This window comes from Pinus tabuliformis, chromosome 6 (genome assembly GCF_031772625.1).
Source record: "Pinus tabuliformis cultivar Carrire ecotype Pingquan chromosome 6, CPIR1, whole genome shotgun sequence".
Lineage (NCBI taxonomy): Eukaryota > Viridiplantae > Streptophyta > Pinopsida > Pinales > Pinaceae > Pinus > Pinus tabuliformis.
Window position 1 is genome coordinate 1,268,353,184 of NC_142292.1, and position 22,530 is coordinate 1,268,375,713.

The following is a 22,530-nucleotide window of genomic DNA, read 5'->3' on the forward strand; positions in this document are numbered from 1 at the left end:
TTCTGCCCACAATACCCCACCAATTTCACTCCCGCAAACTGCCCACATCTTCCTATGCCCCAGCAACTGAAGGACTGAGGCTTTAGGCTCTGCACAATCCCGGCATTGGCAAAAATGCTCCCTCAACCAATTGCGTCAACGCTCCTGGTCTCTGTGTGGCTCTACGTGAGCCTTTTTCTTCCCTCCTCAGCCTCTGCGTCGGCCTTTCTCTGGCCCGAACTGATGACGCAGTCCCTCTGCGTCAACCCTTCTTCTGTCGCTTTCTACAAGGATCAACTTCTGTCACTCGGGACAGCTGATTTTGCTGCAAATGCTCTACTTCAGCTGATGCCTTCAGCTCTCCTGTGATGTGCAACCACCCTCTGATAGCATGTTGAAATTTATAAGTATTACCCATTAGAAATTTAATTTGTATTCTTCTGGTTTATTTCTTCTACTTGTTAACTACGAACAAGTTATTTAAAACATATAAATAATGAAATAAACACAATACAAACTCAACCACCTACAAATCAACAACTGAAAGAAAACAAACACACAAGTGACACTGTTATTTTTGGACAACTTGTCCCCGGGAAAACTCAATGCGGGAAAACAAGCGCAGCAATTCTGAGGGTTTATTATTATGTAGTATATCCTCGAGTACAACTAGGTGCCAAACTGGCTCACCCGACAGAGAAAAATAACCGGCAGCAATACCTCTCTATTTGGAAACAGGTATTCAGAAAACTTGTCCCACAAAACCCTCTCCAGCAACTCTGAAGCACTGCGTTGGCGCTTCTAGCCCCTGCGTCAGCCCCAAACCCCTCTACGTCAACCCTCTAAGGCACTGTGTACACTATGGGACCCTCTACGTCACTCCAGTTGCCCTCTACATGGATGATGTAGTCCCTCTGGCCTCTGCACTGTCTTTGCTTGGCTCTGCGTGGCCTACTCCAACTACTGCTTCTCGCTCTCTGCATCTGTGCTGGTCTCTCGGCACTGTCTCTGCCTCTCTATCCAGTACTCACTCTCCCTCGCAGATGATCACTAACTCGACTTTGCTTAGCAGCCCGCTCTAGCAAATCAAATGATTGATCACTCTGGTGTCTTCTCCAACTGACCCTCAAGCCTCCTCTTATACGTTTCCTGTTGGTGCTTCAACGACTGAGATTACATCACTAATCACTGGCTAAGATTAGATTTGGCTTGATCCATGACTTTTGGAACCTTCTAACCCAGTTTTATATTAATACCCATTAATGTTTTATTTTTCCTAAGTTTAGACTTAGGAACTCCATTAAAAATATTAATTATTTTAATATCTCCCAAACCGGGTAGAATCTGCCCAAACCATTTCTGGGTCTTGGAGATCTCATGTGCTTTAGCCTCTCCACCAATTTTCATGGCTAGAGCACATCCAATGCTACCCCAAATCAACATGTAACTTCTAGAAGAAGGCAAAGATCAAGTCAATATGATCCTAGCCATTGATTAGAATCTAATCTAGGTCACTGATTGATCAACGGGAGGATTATAAGAAGAGGCTTAATGGGCACTTGGAGAACACACCGAGTGAGCTCAGAAGATCGTATTTCTGAAGCATAGAAGCCACTAGAGAGAGATTCGAAGTGAGATTTTGCAGTGAGGGGCAATGAGTATCCAAAAGAAGGAAGTTTCCTTGGGCCGAAGAGTACGAGGCAGAGAGAGGGCAGAACGGCGTCCAGAGAGAGGTAGACGCTGACCCACGCAGAGCTGATGCAGTGGCAGCACAGGCCTTAGAGGGAGATCAAATTCCTACTGAGGAAATCGAGTTTCAGTAGCCGGGAGCCGGAGTGTGAGACCAGGGGGCAGAGATTCAGATTTTCCAGCCAACAGACGGTCCAGAGAAGGAGTAGTGTGATACCTAGCAGGGATGACGCAGGGACTGCATGGGAGTGACGCAGTTCTGCATAGAGGCTACATAGAGGCTCCAGTTCAGCGTGATCAGACTCAAATTCTCCCAGTGACAGGGTGAGAGCACTTCACCATTTGTTTTGTCCAGTTTCTCTCTGTATCGGATTGCTAGTTGAGCATCCAAGAATTGTACTCAGATTTACTATTGCATAATAATAAAACCCTCAGATCTGCTGCACCGGTTTTCCCACATTGGGTTTTTCCGGGGACATTTGTCCAAAAATAACGATGTTATTGTGTTGTATTTTCTTTCTTGCTCAATCTCTTGTTTCCGCATATAAATTAATTAAGTGAAGGTTGCAGTGTATGTATTTCAATATTTTCCATAGGAAACTGCAAATAACTTGTTCATGTAAATCTAACAAGTAGGAAAAGCATCATCAATTGCTGCAGTAGGGATTCGGTTTAGGAATTTTCACGTGGTATCAGAGTTGCAGGTGGAATAAGAAGAGCAGTGCCAGAGAACCCAATGTTGAGCACAAGAGGGAGATCTAAAAGTTGTAAGACGCAGCAGCTTGAAACCCCAGAGGGTTTACGCATTTCTTAGCCAAAGGGCTGCAATTTCGAGGCAGTCTCTCTCCGAGTGAGTTGACGGAGAGAAGGGCTTCCAGATTGACTTTTTGTCGGGGCAGAAGGAACAACGTTGAAGACTCAACGTGAGGAGAAGCAGGTGGGACGCAATTTTTCTACAGGGAGTTTTGCTGGGCAGAAAATCGTCAGAAGAGAGAGGAGAAGCACAGTGAGGGAAATTTTCCTCGAAAGACTTCCCACCAAGAATTTTGTTTTCTTATTGGCTGAGTAGCAACAGTAAGAACCAGAGGAGATTTTCGACATTTTTTAGTGGCAGAGATGGAAACCAGTGGCTTGAGGTATCATGAAAGATTAGACGGAGCATCCAACTATGTCATCTAGAAAGCAAGGATGTCATTCCTTCTAGATGAGCATTTCCTCGACATATGTCGACAGAGTGGTGGATGTGCCTGCAGAAGCGAAAACCGTTGAAGAAGTACCGAGTTGATGACGAAGGCGAAAAGAATGATCATCGACGGAGTGAAGGATCATGTGGTCTGTCACATCGCTAGCAAAGGGACTGCTAAGGAGATGTCGGATGCTTTGTCTACATTATATCAAGGATCTTCCGAGGAGCGAAAGATGTACCTTGAATAGAAGCTGAGATCTGCTCAGATGCAGAAGGGGGAGCGTGTGGATCCATTCCTCACGAAGCTTCAGGAGACCCATGATGAATTGTCTGTTGTGGGGCATACACCTCAAGATTCAGAGTTGGTCAAACTGGCTCTCAATTCTGTCTCAGATTAGTGTCAAGTCTTTGTCCAGAGTATCTTAGGCAGAGCAGCTTTGCCGAATTGGAATGTGATGTGGGCAGCTCTAAAACAAGAGCAGCTGAGGAGAGACTTGGTCAAGGTTAAACTTGATGGAAGCAACAACAGTGGGTCGAATCCCAAGGAGGAGGAGAATGCAGCCCTTGCATCAAAGGGACAGCAGGAGCAGCAGAGATGTAAGAAGGATGTGTCGAAGATCAAGTGTTTCAGGTGTGGTGAGATGGGTCACTACAGTACTCATTGTCCTCTCAGGAAGAAGGACAAGAATCAAAAACACGATTCGAAGGCTGCGCCTGCAAAGATCGAAGAGGAGGAGTTTGCCATGACAGCTGAGATACCTCCAAGAGGGAGGTGGGTTGATTTGGAGTTGTAGTTCGAAAGAGCTACAGATGGGCAGGATCCTTGACGAACCCACCTCTTGGATCAATTCCTTGCTACGGGAGCCTAGATCAGAGGTAGCAGGATGGACTAGTGTCAGATGGTGCCAAGGAGTGTCGGAGAGAGTTGCAATGGCTAGGAGTGCCAAAGTCTGAACAATGCAGAACAGAGTTGGCAGCAATGCAGATGGCATAGAGAAGAGGCCAACAACAACGCAATAGATTCAAAGGGTCAGCGCATAGACTAGCAACAGTCAAGCTTCAACATTCACGTGGTATCATACTGAACACAATTAGTTCAGTAATTTGGGATGTTTTTTCGTTGTTGATGGAGTAGCAGCAATAGTTTGCAGTGCAGTGGCAGTTGGCAGTGGCAGTGCTAGCAACAGCACAGATGCAACACTTGAGAAGGAGTTGTAGTATGGATGCAGTGTTGACAGTGGCAGTGTCAGCAGCAGTATAGTTGCAGCAACAGCGCAGTTGTTGGTGGACAGCATGTCAGACATCAGCAATGCAGAGGACGATGTGATGAAGTCAGGGTGATGCTTTATTGGGAGGCATTGCGAAAATCACATTCCTCGCTAAGAGGGAGTGTTGATTTCTAGTAGCATCAGATGTGCTCCAAGTCTCAAAATTTGCAGGGAGACTTAGACACATGCATTCTCCAATACCTAGAAATCGTTTTGGGAAATTCCACCTGGAGACAATTTTATTAAAATAATTAATTATTTTTATGGGACCCTAAGTCTAAACTTAGAAAATTAAAATAGTTAATGGGTATTAATCTAAACTATGGATGTAACTTCTAGAAGAAGGCGGAGATCAAATCAATATGACCCTAACCATTGATTAGAATCTAATCTAGGCCATTGATTGATCAACAAGAGAATTATAAGAGGAGGCTTGATGGGCACTTGGAGAACACACCGAGTGAGTTCAGAAGATCAAATTTCTGAAGCAGAGCAGCTTGGATAGAGATTCGAAGTGAGCTTTTGCAGTGAGGAGTAGTGAGTATCCGAAGAAGGAAGTTTTCTTGGGTCGGAGAGTACGAGGCAAAGAGAGGGCAGAACGACGTCTAGAGAGAGCTAGACGCTGGCCCACGTAGAGATGACGCAGTGGCAGCGCATGCCTTAGAGGGATATCGAATTCCTTCTAAGGAAATCGAGTTTAAGTAGCCGGGAGCCGGGGTGTGAGACCAGGAGGTAGAGATTTGAATTTTCCAGCTAGTAGACGGTCCAGAGAAGGAGCAGTGTGATACCTAGCAGGGGTGACGCGGGAACTACGTGGGAGTGATGCAGTTCTACGCAGAGGGTATGCAGAGGCTCTAGTTCAGCGTGATCAGACTCATATTCTCCCAATGACAGGGTGAGAGCACTTCACCATTCATTTTGTCCAGTTTCTCTTTGTATCGGATTGCTAGTTGACCATCCAAGAATTGTACTCCGTTTTACTACTGCATAATAATAAAACCCTCAGATCTGCTGCACCGGTTTTCCCACATTGGATTTTTCTGGGGACATGTGTCTAAAAACAACGATGTTATTGTGTTGTATTTTCTTTCTTGCTCAATCTCTTGTATAAATTAATTAAGTGAAGGTTGTAGTGTATGTATTTCAATATTTGTCGTAGGAAACTGCAAATAACTTGTTCATGTAAATCTAACAAGTAGGAAAAATATCATTAGTCGCTGCAGTAAAGATTCAGTTTAGGAATTTTCACATTGGCAAATCTTTAATGATGAAAGCCAAGTGGTTAGTTTTTTAAATAACATGGATGAATTTTCTAAATTTAAGGTTGGCTACAAAAACGAAGGATGTGATTATGAGGAGTGTAATGTGGTCCTAGGGAATGTGTAGCCTTGGAGAAAGTGTTTGACAAACATGATGCTTCAAAGAGAAAAGATGATAAGAAAATTAACCCAAGGGAATTCATTGAAGTGAATATTGGTACCCCTCATGACCCAAAGATTATTAAAATAGGCAAGGGTAACAATGAGCAAGAGAGGAAGAATTTGATAAATTTACTTCATGAATATAAAGATGTTTTGGCTTTTTCATATGATGAGTTGAAAGGTTATAGGGAAGATGTTATGGAACATACTATCCCTCTTAAGGATGAAAATGCCAAACCCTTTAGGCAAAAACTTAGGCAAATCAATCCTAAGTTAGCCCCCTTGGTGCAAAAGGAACTACAAAAGATGCTTCAAGCTGGTATTATTGCTCACACTAGGCATTCTACATGGTGTTCAAACTTGGTTATTGTAAGGAAGAAGTATGGATCAATCAAGGTTTTCAAAATCTTAATTTAGCTTGTAAAAAAGATAATTGCCCTTTACCTAATATGGAAACATTATTGCAAAGGGTAACAGGATCTAGAATGATGTCTTTGATAGATGGATTTTCAGGATAAAACCAAGCCTTGGTGAAGGAGGATAGACATAAGACAACATTCACCACACCATGGGGTACTTTTGAATATTTGAGGATGCCTTTTGGATTAACAAATGCTGAAGCAACTTTTCAAAGGGCTATGGACTATGTTTTTAAGGGTCTAATTGGGAAATTTATTGAGATTTATCAAGATGATTAAACTATTTTTTCTAAAAATGGAATTTCCCATATAGGCCACCTAACGCAAATTTTTGATAGGTGTAGAGAGTATGGAATATCCTTAAATCCTGTTAAATCTATTTTTGGAGTGACTGAAGGGAAGTTGTTTGGACACATCATTTCAAAGGATGGGATCAAGATTGACCCTGAAAGAGTTGAGGCTATTCAAAAGATTCCTTTGCCTCATAATATTAAAATCCTTCAATTCTTCTTGGGAAAGATTAATTTTCTTAGAAGGTTCGTTCCAAATTATGCGGAGATGGCTAAGCCCATCCAAACCCTCTTAAAAAAATATGTTAAGTTTGTTTTGGGAAATGAGGGTAGAAAAGGTTTCCAGGAAATAAAGGATTCTATTGTCAAAGCACCTGTTCTAGTAAGCCCTAATTATTCAAAGGAGTTTTTGATTTTCTCTTTTGCATCCAAAGATACTATTGTTGGGGTGTTGCTTCAAAAGAATAATGAACAACATGAGCATCCTATTGCTTTTATGAGTAGGTCCCTTCAAGGGTCTGAGTTGAAGTATAGCACAATGGAGAAGCAAGTTTATGCTTTAGTCAGGTCTCTTAAGCAATTCAGAGATTATGTGGGGTATTCTAGGATAATTGCATTTGTTCCCCACTCTGCTATAAAGGATATTTTAGTCCAGGTTGATTGCTTAGGAACTCGAGCTAGGTGGGTCTCAAAGATTCAAGAGTATGATTTGGATATTAGACCTACCAAGCTTGTGAAGGGCCAAGGATTGGCCAAAATCTTGACTGAAGGGAATGAGAAAGTGATAGGAATGATTTGTCAAAATGATCTGGAATTAGCTTCATCGGAACTTCAAAGATTGAGTCAACTTGAATGGTATAAAGACATTATTTATTATTTGCAAAAGTTGTCATATCCTAACCATTTAGTTGGCCATAAGAGAAGAGCATTAAGGCTTAGAGCAACTAAGTATTGCATTATGAAGGATGGTCTGGGTTGGAGAAATCTGGAGGGGGTAATACTTAGGTGTGTTGATAAAGTTAAAGCCAAAAAGCTTCTATCTGAGTTTCATTCAGGATTTTTTGGAGGGCATTACGCTGCTAAGGCTACTACCCACAAAATCTTGAGAGCTGGTTATTTTTGGCCTTCTATTTTTTCTGATGTGCACAAGTATGTTAGAGGTTGCCAAGCTTGTCAACTATTCACTGGGAAGCAGAGGTTAGCTTCTTTGCCTCTTCAACCTATGGTCGTGGAGGCTCCCTTTCAACATTGGGGGCTAGATTTTATAGGGAATTCGAGTAATGGCTACTCATGGATTATAACTGCCACTGATTATTTTACTAAATGGGTAGAGGCCATCTCTACAAAACACACCACCAACAAAGTAATGATAGATTTTCTTGAAGATAAGATTATCACTCGTTTTGGTGTCCCTACCAAGATTACTATCGACAATGCCAAGGATTTTAGCTCTACTGAATTTTCATCCTTTTGCTTTAAGTATGGCATTGTTTTATCCCATTCATCAAACTACTATCCTCAAGGTAATGGCTTAGCAGAGTCTAGTAATAAGAATTATATAACCATAATCAAGAAAATAGTAGAGGATAACAAACAGGGATGGGATAGTAAAATTAAATATGCTTTGTGGGCTAATAGGATTACAAAGAAGAGTTCTACTGGGAAGAGTCCCTTTGAGTTAGTTTATGCCTTGGATGTTACCCTACTTGTGCATTTGAGGCTACCAGCTTACCAATTCCTACAAAGTTTTACATCTGATAAAGATGTTGTGCAATGTAAGATTCGCCAAATTGTAGAATTAGATGAAACCAAAAGAAGAGCCTTTGAGCATTGTTGTAAAAATCAATCTAAGGTAAATAGAAATTTTGACAAATCAGCTAGGAATATAATGTTTTCTAACAATGATATGGTTTTGCTATGGGAACGCAGGAATGAAAAGTCAGTTAATCATGGTAAGTTTGACAGTTTGTGGCTTGGACCATGCATTATCAGGGAAGCAGAGGGACAATTTTCCTACCATTTGAGAACTTTGGATGGAGAACCACACGAGTTACCTGTACACAACCAACTGCTCAAATTGTTCTACAAAGAAAATATTTGATGCCACAGGGCATCTTTTTGTATCATATTTCTAACCTTATCCTTTGTCATTTCCATTTAATTAGGTTTACTTCATGTAATGTTCCCAATTTTTGTGAGTGCAAAATTCACTAAGGAGTTTTGCCAATTTTTGGTGATATTAAATAAAAAGGAGAAAATATTATTTTGTGGGAGAAAAGTGAAAATTATTATTTTAATGAAGAATGGCGACAAAGTAATATTTTATTAGTGGAAGGTGGGGACCACCAAGGGAGAGAACTAGCAATTATAAATAGAGCTTGGAGGCCTCCATTTGGTATCTTTTGATTATTTGACAATTCAACATTGATTCTCTTGCGCTGCTTAGCCAAGACAACCGTGTTGTTTAGCACAAGGTATTTCTGAGCGGGAATTCCACGCTCATTTTGGAGAACTTCGAGTGTCTCCCTAGTGAGGCAATTTGGGGAGCTCAATTTAGAGTTTCCATTAGGCATATTTCCAATTTATCTCAGCTGGGCTGAGTTGACAGAATTATTGGAGTCGAAATTCTACATTTCTAGAAGTGCACAGGGGTTGGAGGAATAGAGGTTGAGGAGGGATAAAGGTCGGAGATTGGAGGTATTCCTCAGGGGAGAATTTAGCCAAGGTTGGGAGCGATTTCCAGTGGTGGATTTGGGCTTAATTCAGCAATATTAGTTTTGTGGGGTGTTTTCTGGCCAAATTGAGCAATTTGCACTTATTGGGGATCACCGGGGATTGGTAGATTCAGTCAAAACCCTTTTTGGGTTTTTGTGGGTTTATTGAGAGGAGTATATAGATAATTTTACGGAATTTTTCAGGTGATATTCAGACTTGAAATCTTAATTCTTATAGCAGGCCGAATTGCTAGTTAGTTGGGGAATTTGCACCATTTTGTGGGTTCGACTTTGGCTTGGAGATAGGCCAAATCCTTTCTGGTTTTTTCTGGGTTTTGGGCAAGGAGCACTCTCCTAATTTTATATAATTTTCTGAGCACTTTAGAGTGGGAAATCAGGGCGCGAAGTCAAGAAGCAGTGTAGTTTTGGAGCAGCAACGCAGTTTTCTAGAAAATCTTGCTATTATAATTGTTGAACTTTCTTGTATTCATCACCTGGTGCTTGTAGGTTGCCTTGTGCAAGCCTAGGTGCATTTTCTCCAACTCATTTGTACCACAACACTATTATTAATAAAATCTTGGCCAGTTTGTGGATTTGGAGATATTTCCAATTTATGTGTATGCATTTTTTAAAAATTACGTGTTATTATCTTTGCATGACTTTGTTATCATTGTAAAATTTCCATTAGGAATATTACATTTCATGAATAAATTGTCATTTAGGTTCTTAAAATAAACTTCCATTTCTTCATTTCTATAATTTATTTCATTTGATGATATTATGAATGGATACTGTTGATATATGTCTTTTTTCGGTGGATGCAGATTCCAGGTTCTTGCACACTATCACTTCGTATGTAGCATGCATCCCCATATGGAGCCAAATGTTGACCACTGGAGAGGCACCTAATGATTATATGAAGACTCCATGCCCAAGGATGATCCTAAGGACACTTATACCATCAGATATCATCAATCAACAGAGTTTTTAAACTGTATTTCTATCTTCTCATCATCTTTCTTGTACCCAGATTCCACAACCTACGGGGAATTGTAATAAGTGATACTAGTAATGATGAGTTTTGAGTCTGTAACAGGCCTAGGATATTGGAACTCGATCAACAAACGAGTACACCTTGGAGTGTTTTTTCAATCTGGTTAATTATCCCTTTTTCAGAAGTGGATAATTTTCTGGGTTTCCTCACTTGCTTTTTACCCCAAAGCCGGGGTGACGGTTTGAAAGTTGAGCCACAAACACATCTTAGTGTCTAGAGTCAATGTATATCACCATACTAGATCACACAAAAAACAATCATGGAATTTGGCTAAGTCTAAGTAGGATTTTTTAATAATTAAAAATTTCCTGCAAAACAAGATTTTTTAATTAATTTCTATGTAATGATGTAAATAAGTGGCCTTAGGAAATGTCTCAGGCGTGTGACTACTCGAAATTCATCCTCAGAGACCTTTATTTATTTTAGGTATTACTTTGAGGGTCAAAAAATGGCTATTAGTCCCTCAAAATCCAATTTTTCTTATGTCATTGGCAAAAATGAAGAAAATTTTCAAAAAAATGAATAATTGGAAAAATTTAGAAAATTTTCCAAAGTCAAAATAAGTCAAATTTTGACATGGAAACTATGTGGAGAAGCAAGAGATGATGTGGCAGCCATGTGGGGCCCACCACAGAAGGTACAAGTCAAAGTCAATATGCCAAGTCAAAAGTATCACGTTGGTTGCATGAAATGCTACATACGGCTAAAAATTTACTTTGGATTTAATTTAAACCTGGTGGAATTAAAGTGCAAGGCATATTATAAAGTTGAAACTTTAACAAAGTTCGTGGGGGACAAAACGTGTGACATGGCAGCCACATTGGAGCTCAAGTCAACAAATCAGTCAAGGAGGCCCACGAATCATCAAAAAGGCACTTAAAATCAGTTTATGGATTTGTAAAAGGAAAGTGGGGACAAGACTGCCACATGGGACAGACCTTGTCTCCCACTTGTTCCCCACTAAACTCCACTCAATTGGTAGTCCATTGAAAAGGTACGCAGCTCATTTTGATATCAGATTTAGTATGGACAGCTCTCACACATGAGACAGAAGCTTGTCCCCTATTCATTGGAACAATTTGCAGTTAACTACACTAAAAAGATACGCAGCCCGTTTTCAAAGCTCAGACCAAATCACACGCAAGGCATACTTGTCAGCGTACACGCAGCAGTCAACTATAGCCTATACGCAGCAGTTAGAGGCTAAGTCACCAGATTCGCCGATTTTGAAGCATTAAATTCGAAATTCGGCGATTTTAAAGGGCAAACGAACATATTCGTTCGAGTTCGCCATTAAATTCGGCGAACTCGAATTTCATGTCGAATTTTATTTTCTGCCGAATAAAATCGAATGAAATTCGTTTATAATCGTTGAAATTCGCCTGCAGCTCATTAAATTCGTTTTTTTTTTCGCGCGCCCGCGGGTTTTGTTGTTCCTGTTTGGGACCTAGGTTTCATTGTTTCATTGCCGCCGCCGGTCCAAACTCGTCACTCAGCACTGCTCCAGACGCCATACGCACAAATAATCTAATACAAATATAAATTTACTGTGTTTAAATAAAATTAAATATTTATACAAAATTAATATATTTAACATATTGTTGAGCAAAACTTATAATAACTTTCAAATTTCACATGCCTGTTAAAATTCACACATCATACTATACTGTACATCGTTTATTTTTGTCATATTAAACTGTACAGCGTTTATATTAGACTGTATAGCGTTTATACTGTACCAAGTTCATACGAGACTGTGTAACTTCCGCATAGCCTTCAAAATTGACATGTTATACTATACTGTACATAATTTAGTTTTCACATATTACAGTGTATAGCGTTTATACTGTACAAAGTTACTATGAGATACTAACTTTTACCTGATTAAACATTTATATAATAACAAAATTAATATCCGTTATATATATATATATATATATGCTATATTTTGGTATTAATATATTTAAGGTTATTATAAATATATTAACAAATTTATTAATATTAATAAAAATTGATAAATTAAATATTATAAATATCACTAGCTTCATAAACCAATTTTTTTTGTTCTTTTATCATTTTTTAAATTATACTTCATTTTCTTATAATTTTTCATCTACTCATCACATTTCAATAATAAAAGTTTTTCCTTCCTGACATGGCTTGGATTCATATCTTCATGCTCGATATCACCTTGTGATTGGAGTGTTCTTTTGTCTTTTGATCGGTCAAAATTATGCATTTATTTACTTATGATTTATCGTAAATATATATTAAAACATTATTTTCTAGTAAAATATTAACTAATACATAACTAGATAATAATTTTCTTATTTCAAATTTTGTAAACTTATAATTTGCTATTAAAAACCAATCAGTTAAATATCAAATGGTCATATCATGTAGTTAAATATCAAATGGTCATATCATGTATTTATTAGGTGATAGTATTAGATAATAAAGTGACTGTAGGCATAATTTAATAAAGTCATGTCATATTAATCTTTTATGATCTGTTTTAATGATCATGTCATATTAATGATCTGTTTTAAATCTTTTATGTTTTTATGTTTTATATGTCAAGTTTTATATGTCAGTTATTGTAAAATAGAACAGAAACAGCTATACTAAATGCATTTGAAGTTACCATACCATTTCTCATATGCATATGATATATCTATCTTTAATATACATTTTTTTTTTCGAATTTCTATATGTCGAATTTTATCGACAAAATTTGAGTTGCCGAACTTTATTCGAATTTCATGGTCCTCGAACTCGAACTCGAACTCGAACCTGGTGACTTAGGTTAGAGGCAGCCATATATTGATGATAACACACAGATCTGATTGGCATTAATTTGGTACATGTGGGGCACGTGATCGTTGTATTTGATTTATAGCTAATTTAGTGGGATATTGCTCCAACCATATATTGATGATAACACACAGATCTGATTGGCATTAATTTGGTACATGTGGGGCACGTGATCGTTGTATTTGATTTATAGCTAATTTAGTGGGATATTGCTCCCATTCATTTCCACAGATTTCACACTTGGCAACAATAATATGCACACACAGGCCAGCAAAGAGATACACTGCCCATTTTTTATGCCACCTACAGCAATTTGGAAACACATTGGGATTGTCAATCCATCTCCACTTGTCATTGGAATTTTCCTTGGGATCGTCTCCCATTTTCTTATTTATATGAGCCTTTGGCTCTCATTATAATCATGTAATACTAGCTATTGTGCTTGAGGAGACTCTGTAGGATTGTATTCACTACTTGCAATATAATACAACAGTCTTTGGGGTAAAGCGTGATGGTGTTCTTCTCCCTGCATATGTGGTAAATTATTGACTTGTTTTTATGCTTTTATTTATTTCCTCATGTGATTGTTTCTTTCATGCTTGTTTCAAGTTATGTTAGTATGCAGCTATCTCATATTAGCATAAGAATTAATTATCTCATTTAAGGAAAGAAATCTTCTAGTGGATAATAGATGTATCTCTAAAAATTATTTCCACTGCACTTATTTAATTTCATGTTGATTTAATGATTTGTGGTGAAGTTTTGTAGAAGAATCATTATTTGGTCAATCTTTTCAAGCATGAGGATAAATTCTCGGAGGAATCAACCCATTCTTGAAAAATATTAAAGGAGAACCTGCATGTGTTGAACTCCAAAATTTCATCTATATCTTATTTGTGTCTTGCAGGGATTCTTTCAAGTTTCTTAAAAGTTTTTATTTCTTGCATCAAAATATCAAATTTAAAATAATTTGATTTCTCACATATTGCACTTCATTTATCAATATCTGGCTATTTCAAAAAGCTAAGTCATGGCTAGTCAAAAAGGAGAGCTTGCTCATACTCTTTGACCTAGCCTCTTGTAGAGTATTTTTTGTAATATACTTTGTAGTTTCTTGAGCTAACATTTGTTGTTATAGATTGGTTCTAACCTGTTCTCTTGCAGCTACTTGCAGGATTCATCATCAGAAAATTATTTACAAGTTTGCATGTAGAACCTTGGGGCTCGGATTTATTCATTACTTCCACCTTTAGGCTGAATTCATCTTGGACAAAATCGTGTTCTTATTGAGGGAGGTCGAGTTCATTTTGGCCATCTCTTTTTCTCTCTTGGTCATGGCCATAGAGGAGGCTTATATTCTCTTCTTCTTTAAAACAAATCTGCATTTTGCTGAGCCTTTGTGGGCCTCAAATTGCAGAAATTTTCAACGAGAAAAGATCTATGGTTTGATGCCCATTTGTTAAGACTTTCCTTGGATTTTAGAGAAGACTTCATTGTTTTTTTCCTTCTTGTAATAACTAATAAAATCTCTAATTTTGGAAGCGTGGGTTTTACCCATTGGTATCCCTATCTCTCCACCTTTTGGAGAGGCTTGGTGGTTTGACTTTGTTGATTTGTTTCATTTTGCATGCATATCATCTAATTGGGATATTAACACAACATGCATCACACTCATTTTGCATGCACTTTAATTTAATTTACTACATGTTTTAAATCCATAACAAGTTCAGATTTTTTGCATGCAAACATTTTTTACATGATCTTATTTGGCTTGAGCATAGTTCCAAGTTTACTTATGCTTCACCATTAAAAACATTTTACCTGCATCAAGTATTTGGACAAATTTCTCCATAAAGTAGCATTTTATTTCATGTCAAATAAGTACATTTCAAGTTGAAGTTAATTTTCATTGTTTGTTTAATTTATTTACATGCCCCAAGCATCACTACAACTTACGTCCAACTTAAGTTGGTTGAATAGCCTTTTAAGAACCCTCCACCTCTACTGACTCCTCATTGTGAGATCCAAATATTTGGATGAAGATGAGGTCTGAGGACTAGAGTTCAATTGTAACTTTGCCTTAGCACTAATTAATAAAATAAACCAAGATCAACATTCCATCACATTTGCTTTGTTTGCAAAGTTCTTAAATTTATTGCTATCTTGATAGTTTAAAGTCTCACATGCAAATTTTATTTCAAGAGGCACTTTGAGTGCAAGCATTGTAATCTCTTTTAATTTTGCAACAAGTTTAATTTTCTTGTACTTGGAAATTGACTTATCTTTTGGTTTAATTGCATGTTGTCATGAATGCTTGATTTCACTTTCAAGTACTATTATTTTGTGTTGCAAACTTATTTACATGTTGTCATCTTGGTCTAACATTTGAGTTCTTTTTGTCATCTTGTTCTCACAAGTAGATTTCTAATTGTATCCTTTTGAGCAAGATAGTTTCCATTCTTTGATTTGTAGACCTATTCATCTTAAAAGCATTTATAATATCTTGTGCTAACAATTTATTATTTCACTTTTCAGGATTACTTTGTTTTTCCATTTGAAAACATTTCACTTCATTTTAAGAAAATACAATTTCATTTCTTAAAAGAGCAGTACTTTGAAGGCACTGGTTGTTTATGTATTTCATGCTTATCTTATGTGTTGATGGTTATTGCTCATATCAGTTTTTGCTTATAAATCTTAAATAAATAATCTATTTAACTCTAACAGTTCTCCTAGAAACTCAAATCTTTAAACTAACTTTTCATTAGGGACCACCCCCCTTAGCTAACCTAGGAGATAGCTCAAACGGAGACAGTCAGGAATAGTTTGACAACCCCTTCTCTAAGTTTCCTGCCACCAATCACACCTTGTGGGGTTGAAGGCTTTTCTCACTAACTTGTAGGTAGGTGTAGGCGGCAGGGTCAACAGGTCCAACGCCTCATACTCATCAATCCTATCCACGAAGGACCTCCTCAAATCTACAATGGTGTCGGGTTCCCTCCCCTTCTTCGGTTCATCCAGAAAATGTGGCATGGGAGGTCGGCTAGGTTGGTCATGGGTATTGTTCTGTTGGACTCCGTACGCATGGGCGTGGCTTCTCTGTTGGTTATGTCTCAACGTCCCCATCATTTGTTGCATCCTCTCTAGGACCTATTGGTTTTGCCTCCTCAACTGTCGACTCTGCCTCATCAAATCCTCCATGATCATGCTAGCCTCCCCCACAGCTAGCCAAGATCATGCTCTGATACCACTGTAATGTTCCAAATGGAAAATTAACATCAATATTAAGCAAAATATGCATGCAATCTAGGAAAATTCAAACAACAATTAAGCACCCATAAGATTGCATCAGAACTTCGCCAAACTGAGCCATTTTATTATCAAAATGAGAGTACAATGCATGGAATGTGTGAACCTGGGCTTGCCAAAGAAAGCTAGACAATCCTAGGTAAGAAAAATGTTGTCCAGATGCAAAGAAAATACTTCTCCTCAATGTACTGCATTGGCCCTAGAATTTCTACAACTGCTAGCTAAAAGAAGCCCTTATTTGAGCCTCCAAAAGTGCTCAGAAAATTCTGCCAAATTATTCTTGATCTCTCCACCACAAACCGAGAAAAATGAAAAAAGGGTTTTGGAAAATTTTACTGACCACCTGGAACCCAAAATTTAAGCCCACTCCTACCAACTGGCTGTCAAATAACTCTGTTGTTTTGGGGCACCAAAACTCTTCCAAAAATTCTGCAAAAGTTAGGAGAAGACTCCTTGATGCTAATCCAACAAAACCCAACATTTTGGGCTAATTCGGATCTCCCGGAATTATCCAAATTTGGTGCTACACCCTCCTCTATTGGTTCCACGTCCCCCTCAAACCACTGCTGCAAATTTGGCCCTGTTTCCACCCTCGAATGGTTGTAGAATTTTCTGCAAATTACTCCTGGAAGGTAAGAGGAAAATTCCTTCCTCAACCTTGCACAACTCAACTAGCAACAGCGCCACGAAATTCTGCCCAACAAAAGACTGCGCAAGCCCTAAGAATGTTGAATTTGGTTCTCACCGGAGCAACAATCTCCATCCCTAAAACTCTCCACAAAATCTGGTCTAATATCAAGGGTCTTTCTCCTAAATTCTCCAGCTGAATTTTCCCTTGAAGACCCCTCAACCAAGCAAATCGACTTATGCCACTTCATCCTCCTGGAAGTTCGAACTGACTAAAGTATAGCTGGAAATAACCCACAATCTCCAGCAATATCCTCTCCAATAAGCTCTAAAATTATCTCCTAGGGTGGCACTTTAAGTCCACAGAAGAAAGATCTGAGATTTCCGGGACTGGAATCTGTGTGCTAAGCAGCACTAGTAGTCTTGGCTAATCAGCTCAAGAGTACTCTAAATCAGAAATTCAATTTGTCAAAAGTCCCTAGAATGGTGCCTCTTCCTTCTATTTATCTTTGCTTCCCCTTCTCTCTCCTTGTGGGCTCCACCAATTCGACCTTTCTCTCCCTTCTTCTCCCTAGCTCAATTTTCCTAAGGGGTTTGAATTCCCCTTTTGGGTGGCCCCCACATCCCCACTACCAATTTAATTTTCTTTTTCTCTAATGTTGGTGGCCTCCATTTCTCCAAAAATTAAGTGGGGACTCCCTCAACCCACTTTTCCTAAGTTTACATGCCAAAACATTCCCAACGCCCAAATTGCAAAAATGGGAATTCTTCTTAACAAAATTAATTTAATTGGGGACATTACATAGAATGTCAAAAAAATCCCATCGGATTATGTGTCCAACAATATATAGTATCTTCAAACAATTATGGGGGTTTAACCATCTAACCCTCGCATTAACATTTATCATCTCATTTGGTCAAATGTCATACTTACATTAGCAGAAATTTTATGTAGTATAGAAATATATTTAATGTTGAATTGGAGCTGATTGTTCACTCCAATACAAGGAAGAGAAAATTTATTTGCCTTTTGGAGTGAAATTTCAAATTTAGTGATTCAATGTTTCTACAACGAAAATGTTGAGAAAGGGAAAATATAGCCACAATAATGAAGGTTTAAGGTAAAATCTCCACCATGTTTAATGCCTAAGTCCAGGAAGTTCCTTTAATTGAAACCAATACATAATTTCAAAATTTATGAACAAGTTTTCCTTTTCATTTCAAACTAAGGCTCAAGAAACCTTACATTTTAAAAAAACTGAAAATGAAAATCTCATAAACTAACTTGTAAAAACTTGAAATAAAGAGAACCATAACAGGATTGCTAAGAACAAAATCCTATTAAATGGAAAGATCAGAAGTACATACTAGAACCATTGGATAGCTTTATGTGTCACTTCAATTTTTTCTCATCCTAGCAATATTTTCATTTATATTAATTAATCTATCCTAGCATTATTTTCATTTATATTAATTAACCTATCCTAGCACTATTTTCATTTATATTAATTAACCTATCTTACTGTGTTTTAGTAACAAAAAATAAAATAAGAAACTTTGTTCAATACCATACCGCAACGTCTGTGAGCACAGTACCATCATATAGAATAGCATGTATGCGACCCATCACCTAGAAATTAAAGATAATTTTGTCAAACTTGGAATTAATAGAAACACAACAAATTCTTATTTAGAACATGGAATATAAGGAAACACAACAATTTCATATTTAGAACATGGAATATAAGGAAACACAGCAATTTCTTAATTTAGAACATGGAATATGAGGTATACAACTATATCACTCCTCAAGGAGAAAAGAATAAAAAAATCACTCTAATTAAATAGAGCATGAAACGATCTTCCTTAGATATTAACATATCGTGAGGTTGATTTAATATACAACCAGGTTTAACAATTATAAACATAAAGAACCACCTAAATACACATTAAGAACCACTTATCTCCTATCCAACATTTTATGCTTTTAGCAGCACAAGTGATGTCTTGAAAAAACCTATATACCCATCCAGCAAAAAGAAAATGACTGAAAATCAAACAAATTCTCCTACAATTGATCAAGGGTATTCCATTCAGCTCTTAGCCATGATGAAACTTTAAAAATAAATTTAGAATTAAGAATAAAATCCATAATTCATTAATCAAAATGAGGTTGTCAGTTGTTGCATCTTTACCATAGTTATTAGAACCAGTAGACTCCCTGGACTGGGAACCAGTCGGGAATCACAGGAGAGCTTAGCAGTGCAGTTCATATCAGTTTGGAGGGCCTGCGCAGTGTAGGGTTAAGGGGGATCGGCTCTCACCCCGCCCCCCTTCGAATCACTCTCAGAGCATGCTCCCACAAAAAAAAAAAAATCACTCTTGATTTTTTCAAAAAAAATAAAAAATAAAATAATTTTTTTTTTAAATTCACAAAGATGTTCCAAACGCAATTTTTTTCAAAGAAACAAGAGTTTCTGAGTAGGGATGCCTAGTATTCAAGCTTATGGCCCTAGTATTGATATACAATTCATGGTAATGTTACTTCAAGAATTATGATCACAACATCACTTCTTTGTGTTGATTTGAGGTAGCATCAGATGTGCTTTAGCCATGAAAATTGGTGGAGAGGCTAAAGCACATGAGATCTCCAAGACCCAGAAATGGTTTGGGCAAATTCTACCCGGTTTAGGAGATATTAAAATAATTAACATTTTTAATGGAGTTCCTAAGTCTAAACTTAGGAAAAATAAAATATTAATGGGTATTAATATAAAACTGGGTTAGAAGGTTCTAAAGGACATGGATCAAGCCAAATCTAATCTTAGCCGTTGATTAGAGATTTAATCTCAGCCGTTGAAGGACCAACAGGAAAAGTATAAGAGGAGGCTTGAGAGTCAGTTGGAGAAGACACCAAAGGGATCAATCATTCGATTCTCTAGAGCGTGGTTTGTTAAGAGAAGTCGAATCAGTGATCAGTTTGCAGCGAGGGGCGGTGAGTACGAGACGGAGAGGCAGAGATAGTGCCGAAAGACTAGCACAGAGGTAGAGAAGCGGATGCAGAAGTCAGAGGGAGCCAGGTAGAGGCAATGTTTTTAAAACCGGAACCGGTGACCGGACCGGTCCACCTAATGAACCGGTTTACCGACCGGAACCGGTCTAACCGGGACTGGTTTGGTCTAAACGAACCGGTTTTAAAAAAATACATTAAATAATTAATTTTTAATGAAACAAAACTATTTTTAAGATCTAAAACCATGATTCCAAGCCAATAGAGACAAAATATGCAAAGTTTGCTCATTTATATACCATGTAAAGGTGAATATATCAAAATGGCACCGAGTGCAATACATATCATTAACAAAATAGCAAAATACATAAGAAATGAGGCTCTAAATGGCCTATAAAGTCCAAAAACAATGCTGCAAGCTATGAGGCCATTGGCCTACTACAAGTCTACAGTGTACACATGATCAATCATCAAGTTCATCACCACTACTAGACACAAGATCATCATCAGGAGCTACAAAGACATCATCTGGGTCAGAGTCTGAGGATGCCTCAGCCTGATCTGCAACCTCAGTATCAATGCCACCAATGACAATAGAAGTGGACCTAATGGAAGCACGAGTTTGTCGACCTGCATGACTAGTGCCTTCCATTGGTTCTTTGCAATGTTGCACGAAGCGGGAGCGAAGCGGAAGCGCGGAGTGCGGAAGCGTCATTTTCCAAAAATCTAGGAAGCGAAGCGTCCGCGGAAGCGTCTGCTATATATATATATATTTTTTTATATTTTTTTGCATTTATACTCAAAACAAACATCCCAAATACCAAATTAATTGTAGAAGACATGAAAACATGCATATTTTTGCATAAATCAAGATAGATATGGCATCCATGATTCCATTGTAGTTACTAGTATGTACAACAATCATCTATATTCTAGCTATTACAAACATACATCAAATTTTTAAGCGGATATACGAATCTCTGTGGCACATTTTGGTTAAAAAACCGAAGTTTGCACTTAACACTTCGCTTTGGTGCAACCATATACTACATATGGTATAACAAAGACCCGACAGTGACAAGGCCTTGTGGCATCAGATATGATATAGTCGTAACCATATGATAAACATAAGCTCAATTGAACCGACAGATGATATGTTTGAGTTCCGCATGGCATATATTTGATAACTTTGGCATATGCATTATAACCAAAGTCCGACGGTGCGCCATCCGTGATTGGATATGACAATTATAAAAAATGTAACCTTGGCATATGAGCGCATGAACTCCGATAGTTATGTAACTCCCCTCAGTGGTGTGGCAAACATTGACGGTGTAATATTACTCCGACCCGTGGCATATATCAAATATAACCAAAGTTTGACATAGCTCCCTGCGGAATATTCGTGATATACGATTTGACTTTGGAATATGGTGTTGCCGTAAAATTTCTCCACGCCGAGTTTGGTGGAGATTCCTGTGATATTTGGAGTGTTGCTAACCAACTCCGGAATGCCAAATATAATGAACCAGCGGACATATAAACCAAAGTTTAGACATACTCCGCCATATTGACTTCGCGCTGAGTTGCTGCTATCCATGAGTTTCAAGCATTGATAACATTGTCTAATGGTTTAGCGGGGCTGCTAGGTTGGCGGGGCTCCACCAATCCTTACCCCCATTAGCATTACAACAAAACTTTAAATAAGACTTGTGCGTCACCATAAATAAAATAAACTCATAGCGGATGGTAAGCGGATATTCCAGGAATCGTTTCAAAAAATAGGAATCGCGCTTCAGAAAAACCGGAATCGCGCTTCGCCTGGAGGTTCCGGAACGCTTCCGTACGGGACGCGATTCCGGCTTAGGATCCGGGGGGGGCGATTCCTGCAACTATGGTTCTTTGCCTTTCCTTGATGCCACTATTTATCCTGGTTCTGATGCCACCACATAATCTGCTTCATCCCCTGCCAAAGCCATGTCGATATCAAAATCAGCCTCAAACACAGGTTCTTCAGTCTCCTCCACCCATTCTGATGTTGGATCAATATCATCCAACACAATGGGATCTAGACCAGGAGTTTTTCTCATCATTTGGAGCTCTAATTGCATTTATTGTTTACCCCCAAACCATGAAATCCTGAAAACCATTAAGTCTGCTGAATTTTGAGTGAAATCTAAAATTCTAGTTTCTCCATATGAAATCCAATGAGGTCGAAACCACTCTCAAACATCCTGAGTCATTTCATGGTAATGTTAAAAATTTAAGTAAAAGGAAGAAAATGAAAATTAAAGGAAATGTCACTTTTACTTTAAGAATTTAACATTACCATTAATTGCCAACATTGTTAGGGTTGAAACACACTTAGTTACCCCCCAAAACCCCTCAAACACAGTAAAAAATATGCTTTCTTAACTTTATGGTGGGTGTGCCCAAAACCGGCCGGTTTAGGACGGAACCGGCCGGTTTGTTACAAACCGGCCGGTTCTGTCCTAAACCGGCTGGTTTTCACCGGTTAGGGCAAAAAAATGGAGAAATCAGCATTTAAACCGGGTTTTTTGGCCGGTTTAGACCGGCAGGCTTGCTAACCGGCCGGTTGAGATCGGCAGGCTTGCTAACTGGCCAGTTAGACCGGTAACCGGTTTTTAAAAACGGTTTTTAAAACACTGCATAGAGGCTAGCAGAGACAGCGCATAGGCCAAGAGGGCCTGCGTCATCCACGTAGAGGCTGCAGGAGAGACGCAGAGAGC

The 22,530-nt window shown here is 38.3% G+C and overlaps 1 protein-coding gene across 2 annotated transcripts in view; it reads right to left on the bottom strand.

Annotated features, from left to right (window-relative positions):
* Positions 1-22,530, bottom strand: part of LOC149263267 (Putative thiol-disulfide oxidoreductase DCC) — a 384,593-nt gene that overhangs the window by 218,757 nt on the left and 143,306 nt on the right. For both annotated transcript variants that reach the window (XM_089426026.1, XM_089426030.1), the window contains exon 4: positions 18,344-18,400. In XM_089426026.1, coding sequence (XP_089282152.1) covers positions 18,344-18,400 — 57 coding nt within the window. The remainder of the gene's footprint in view (positions 1-18,343; positions 18,401-22,530) is intronic.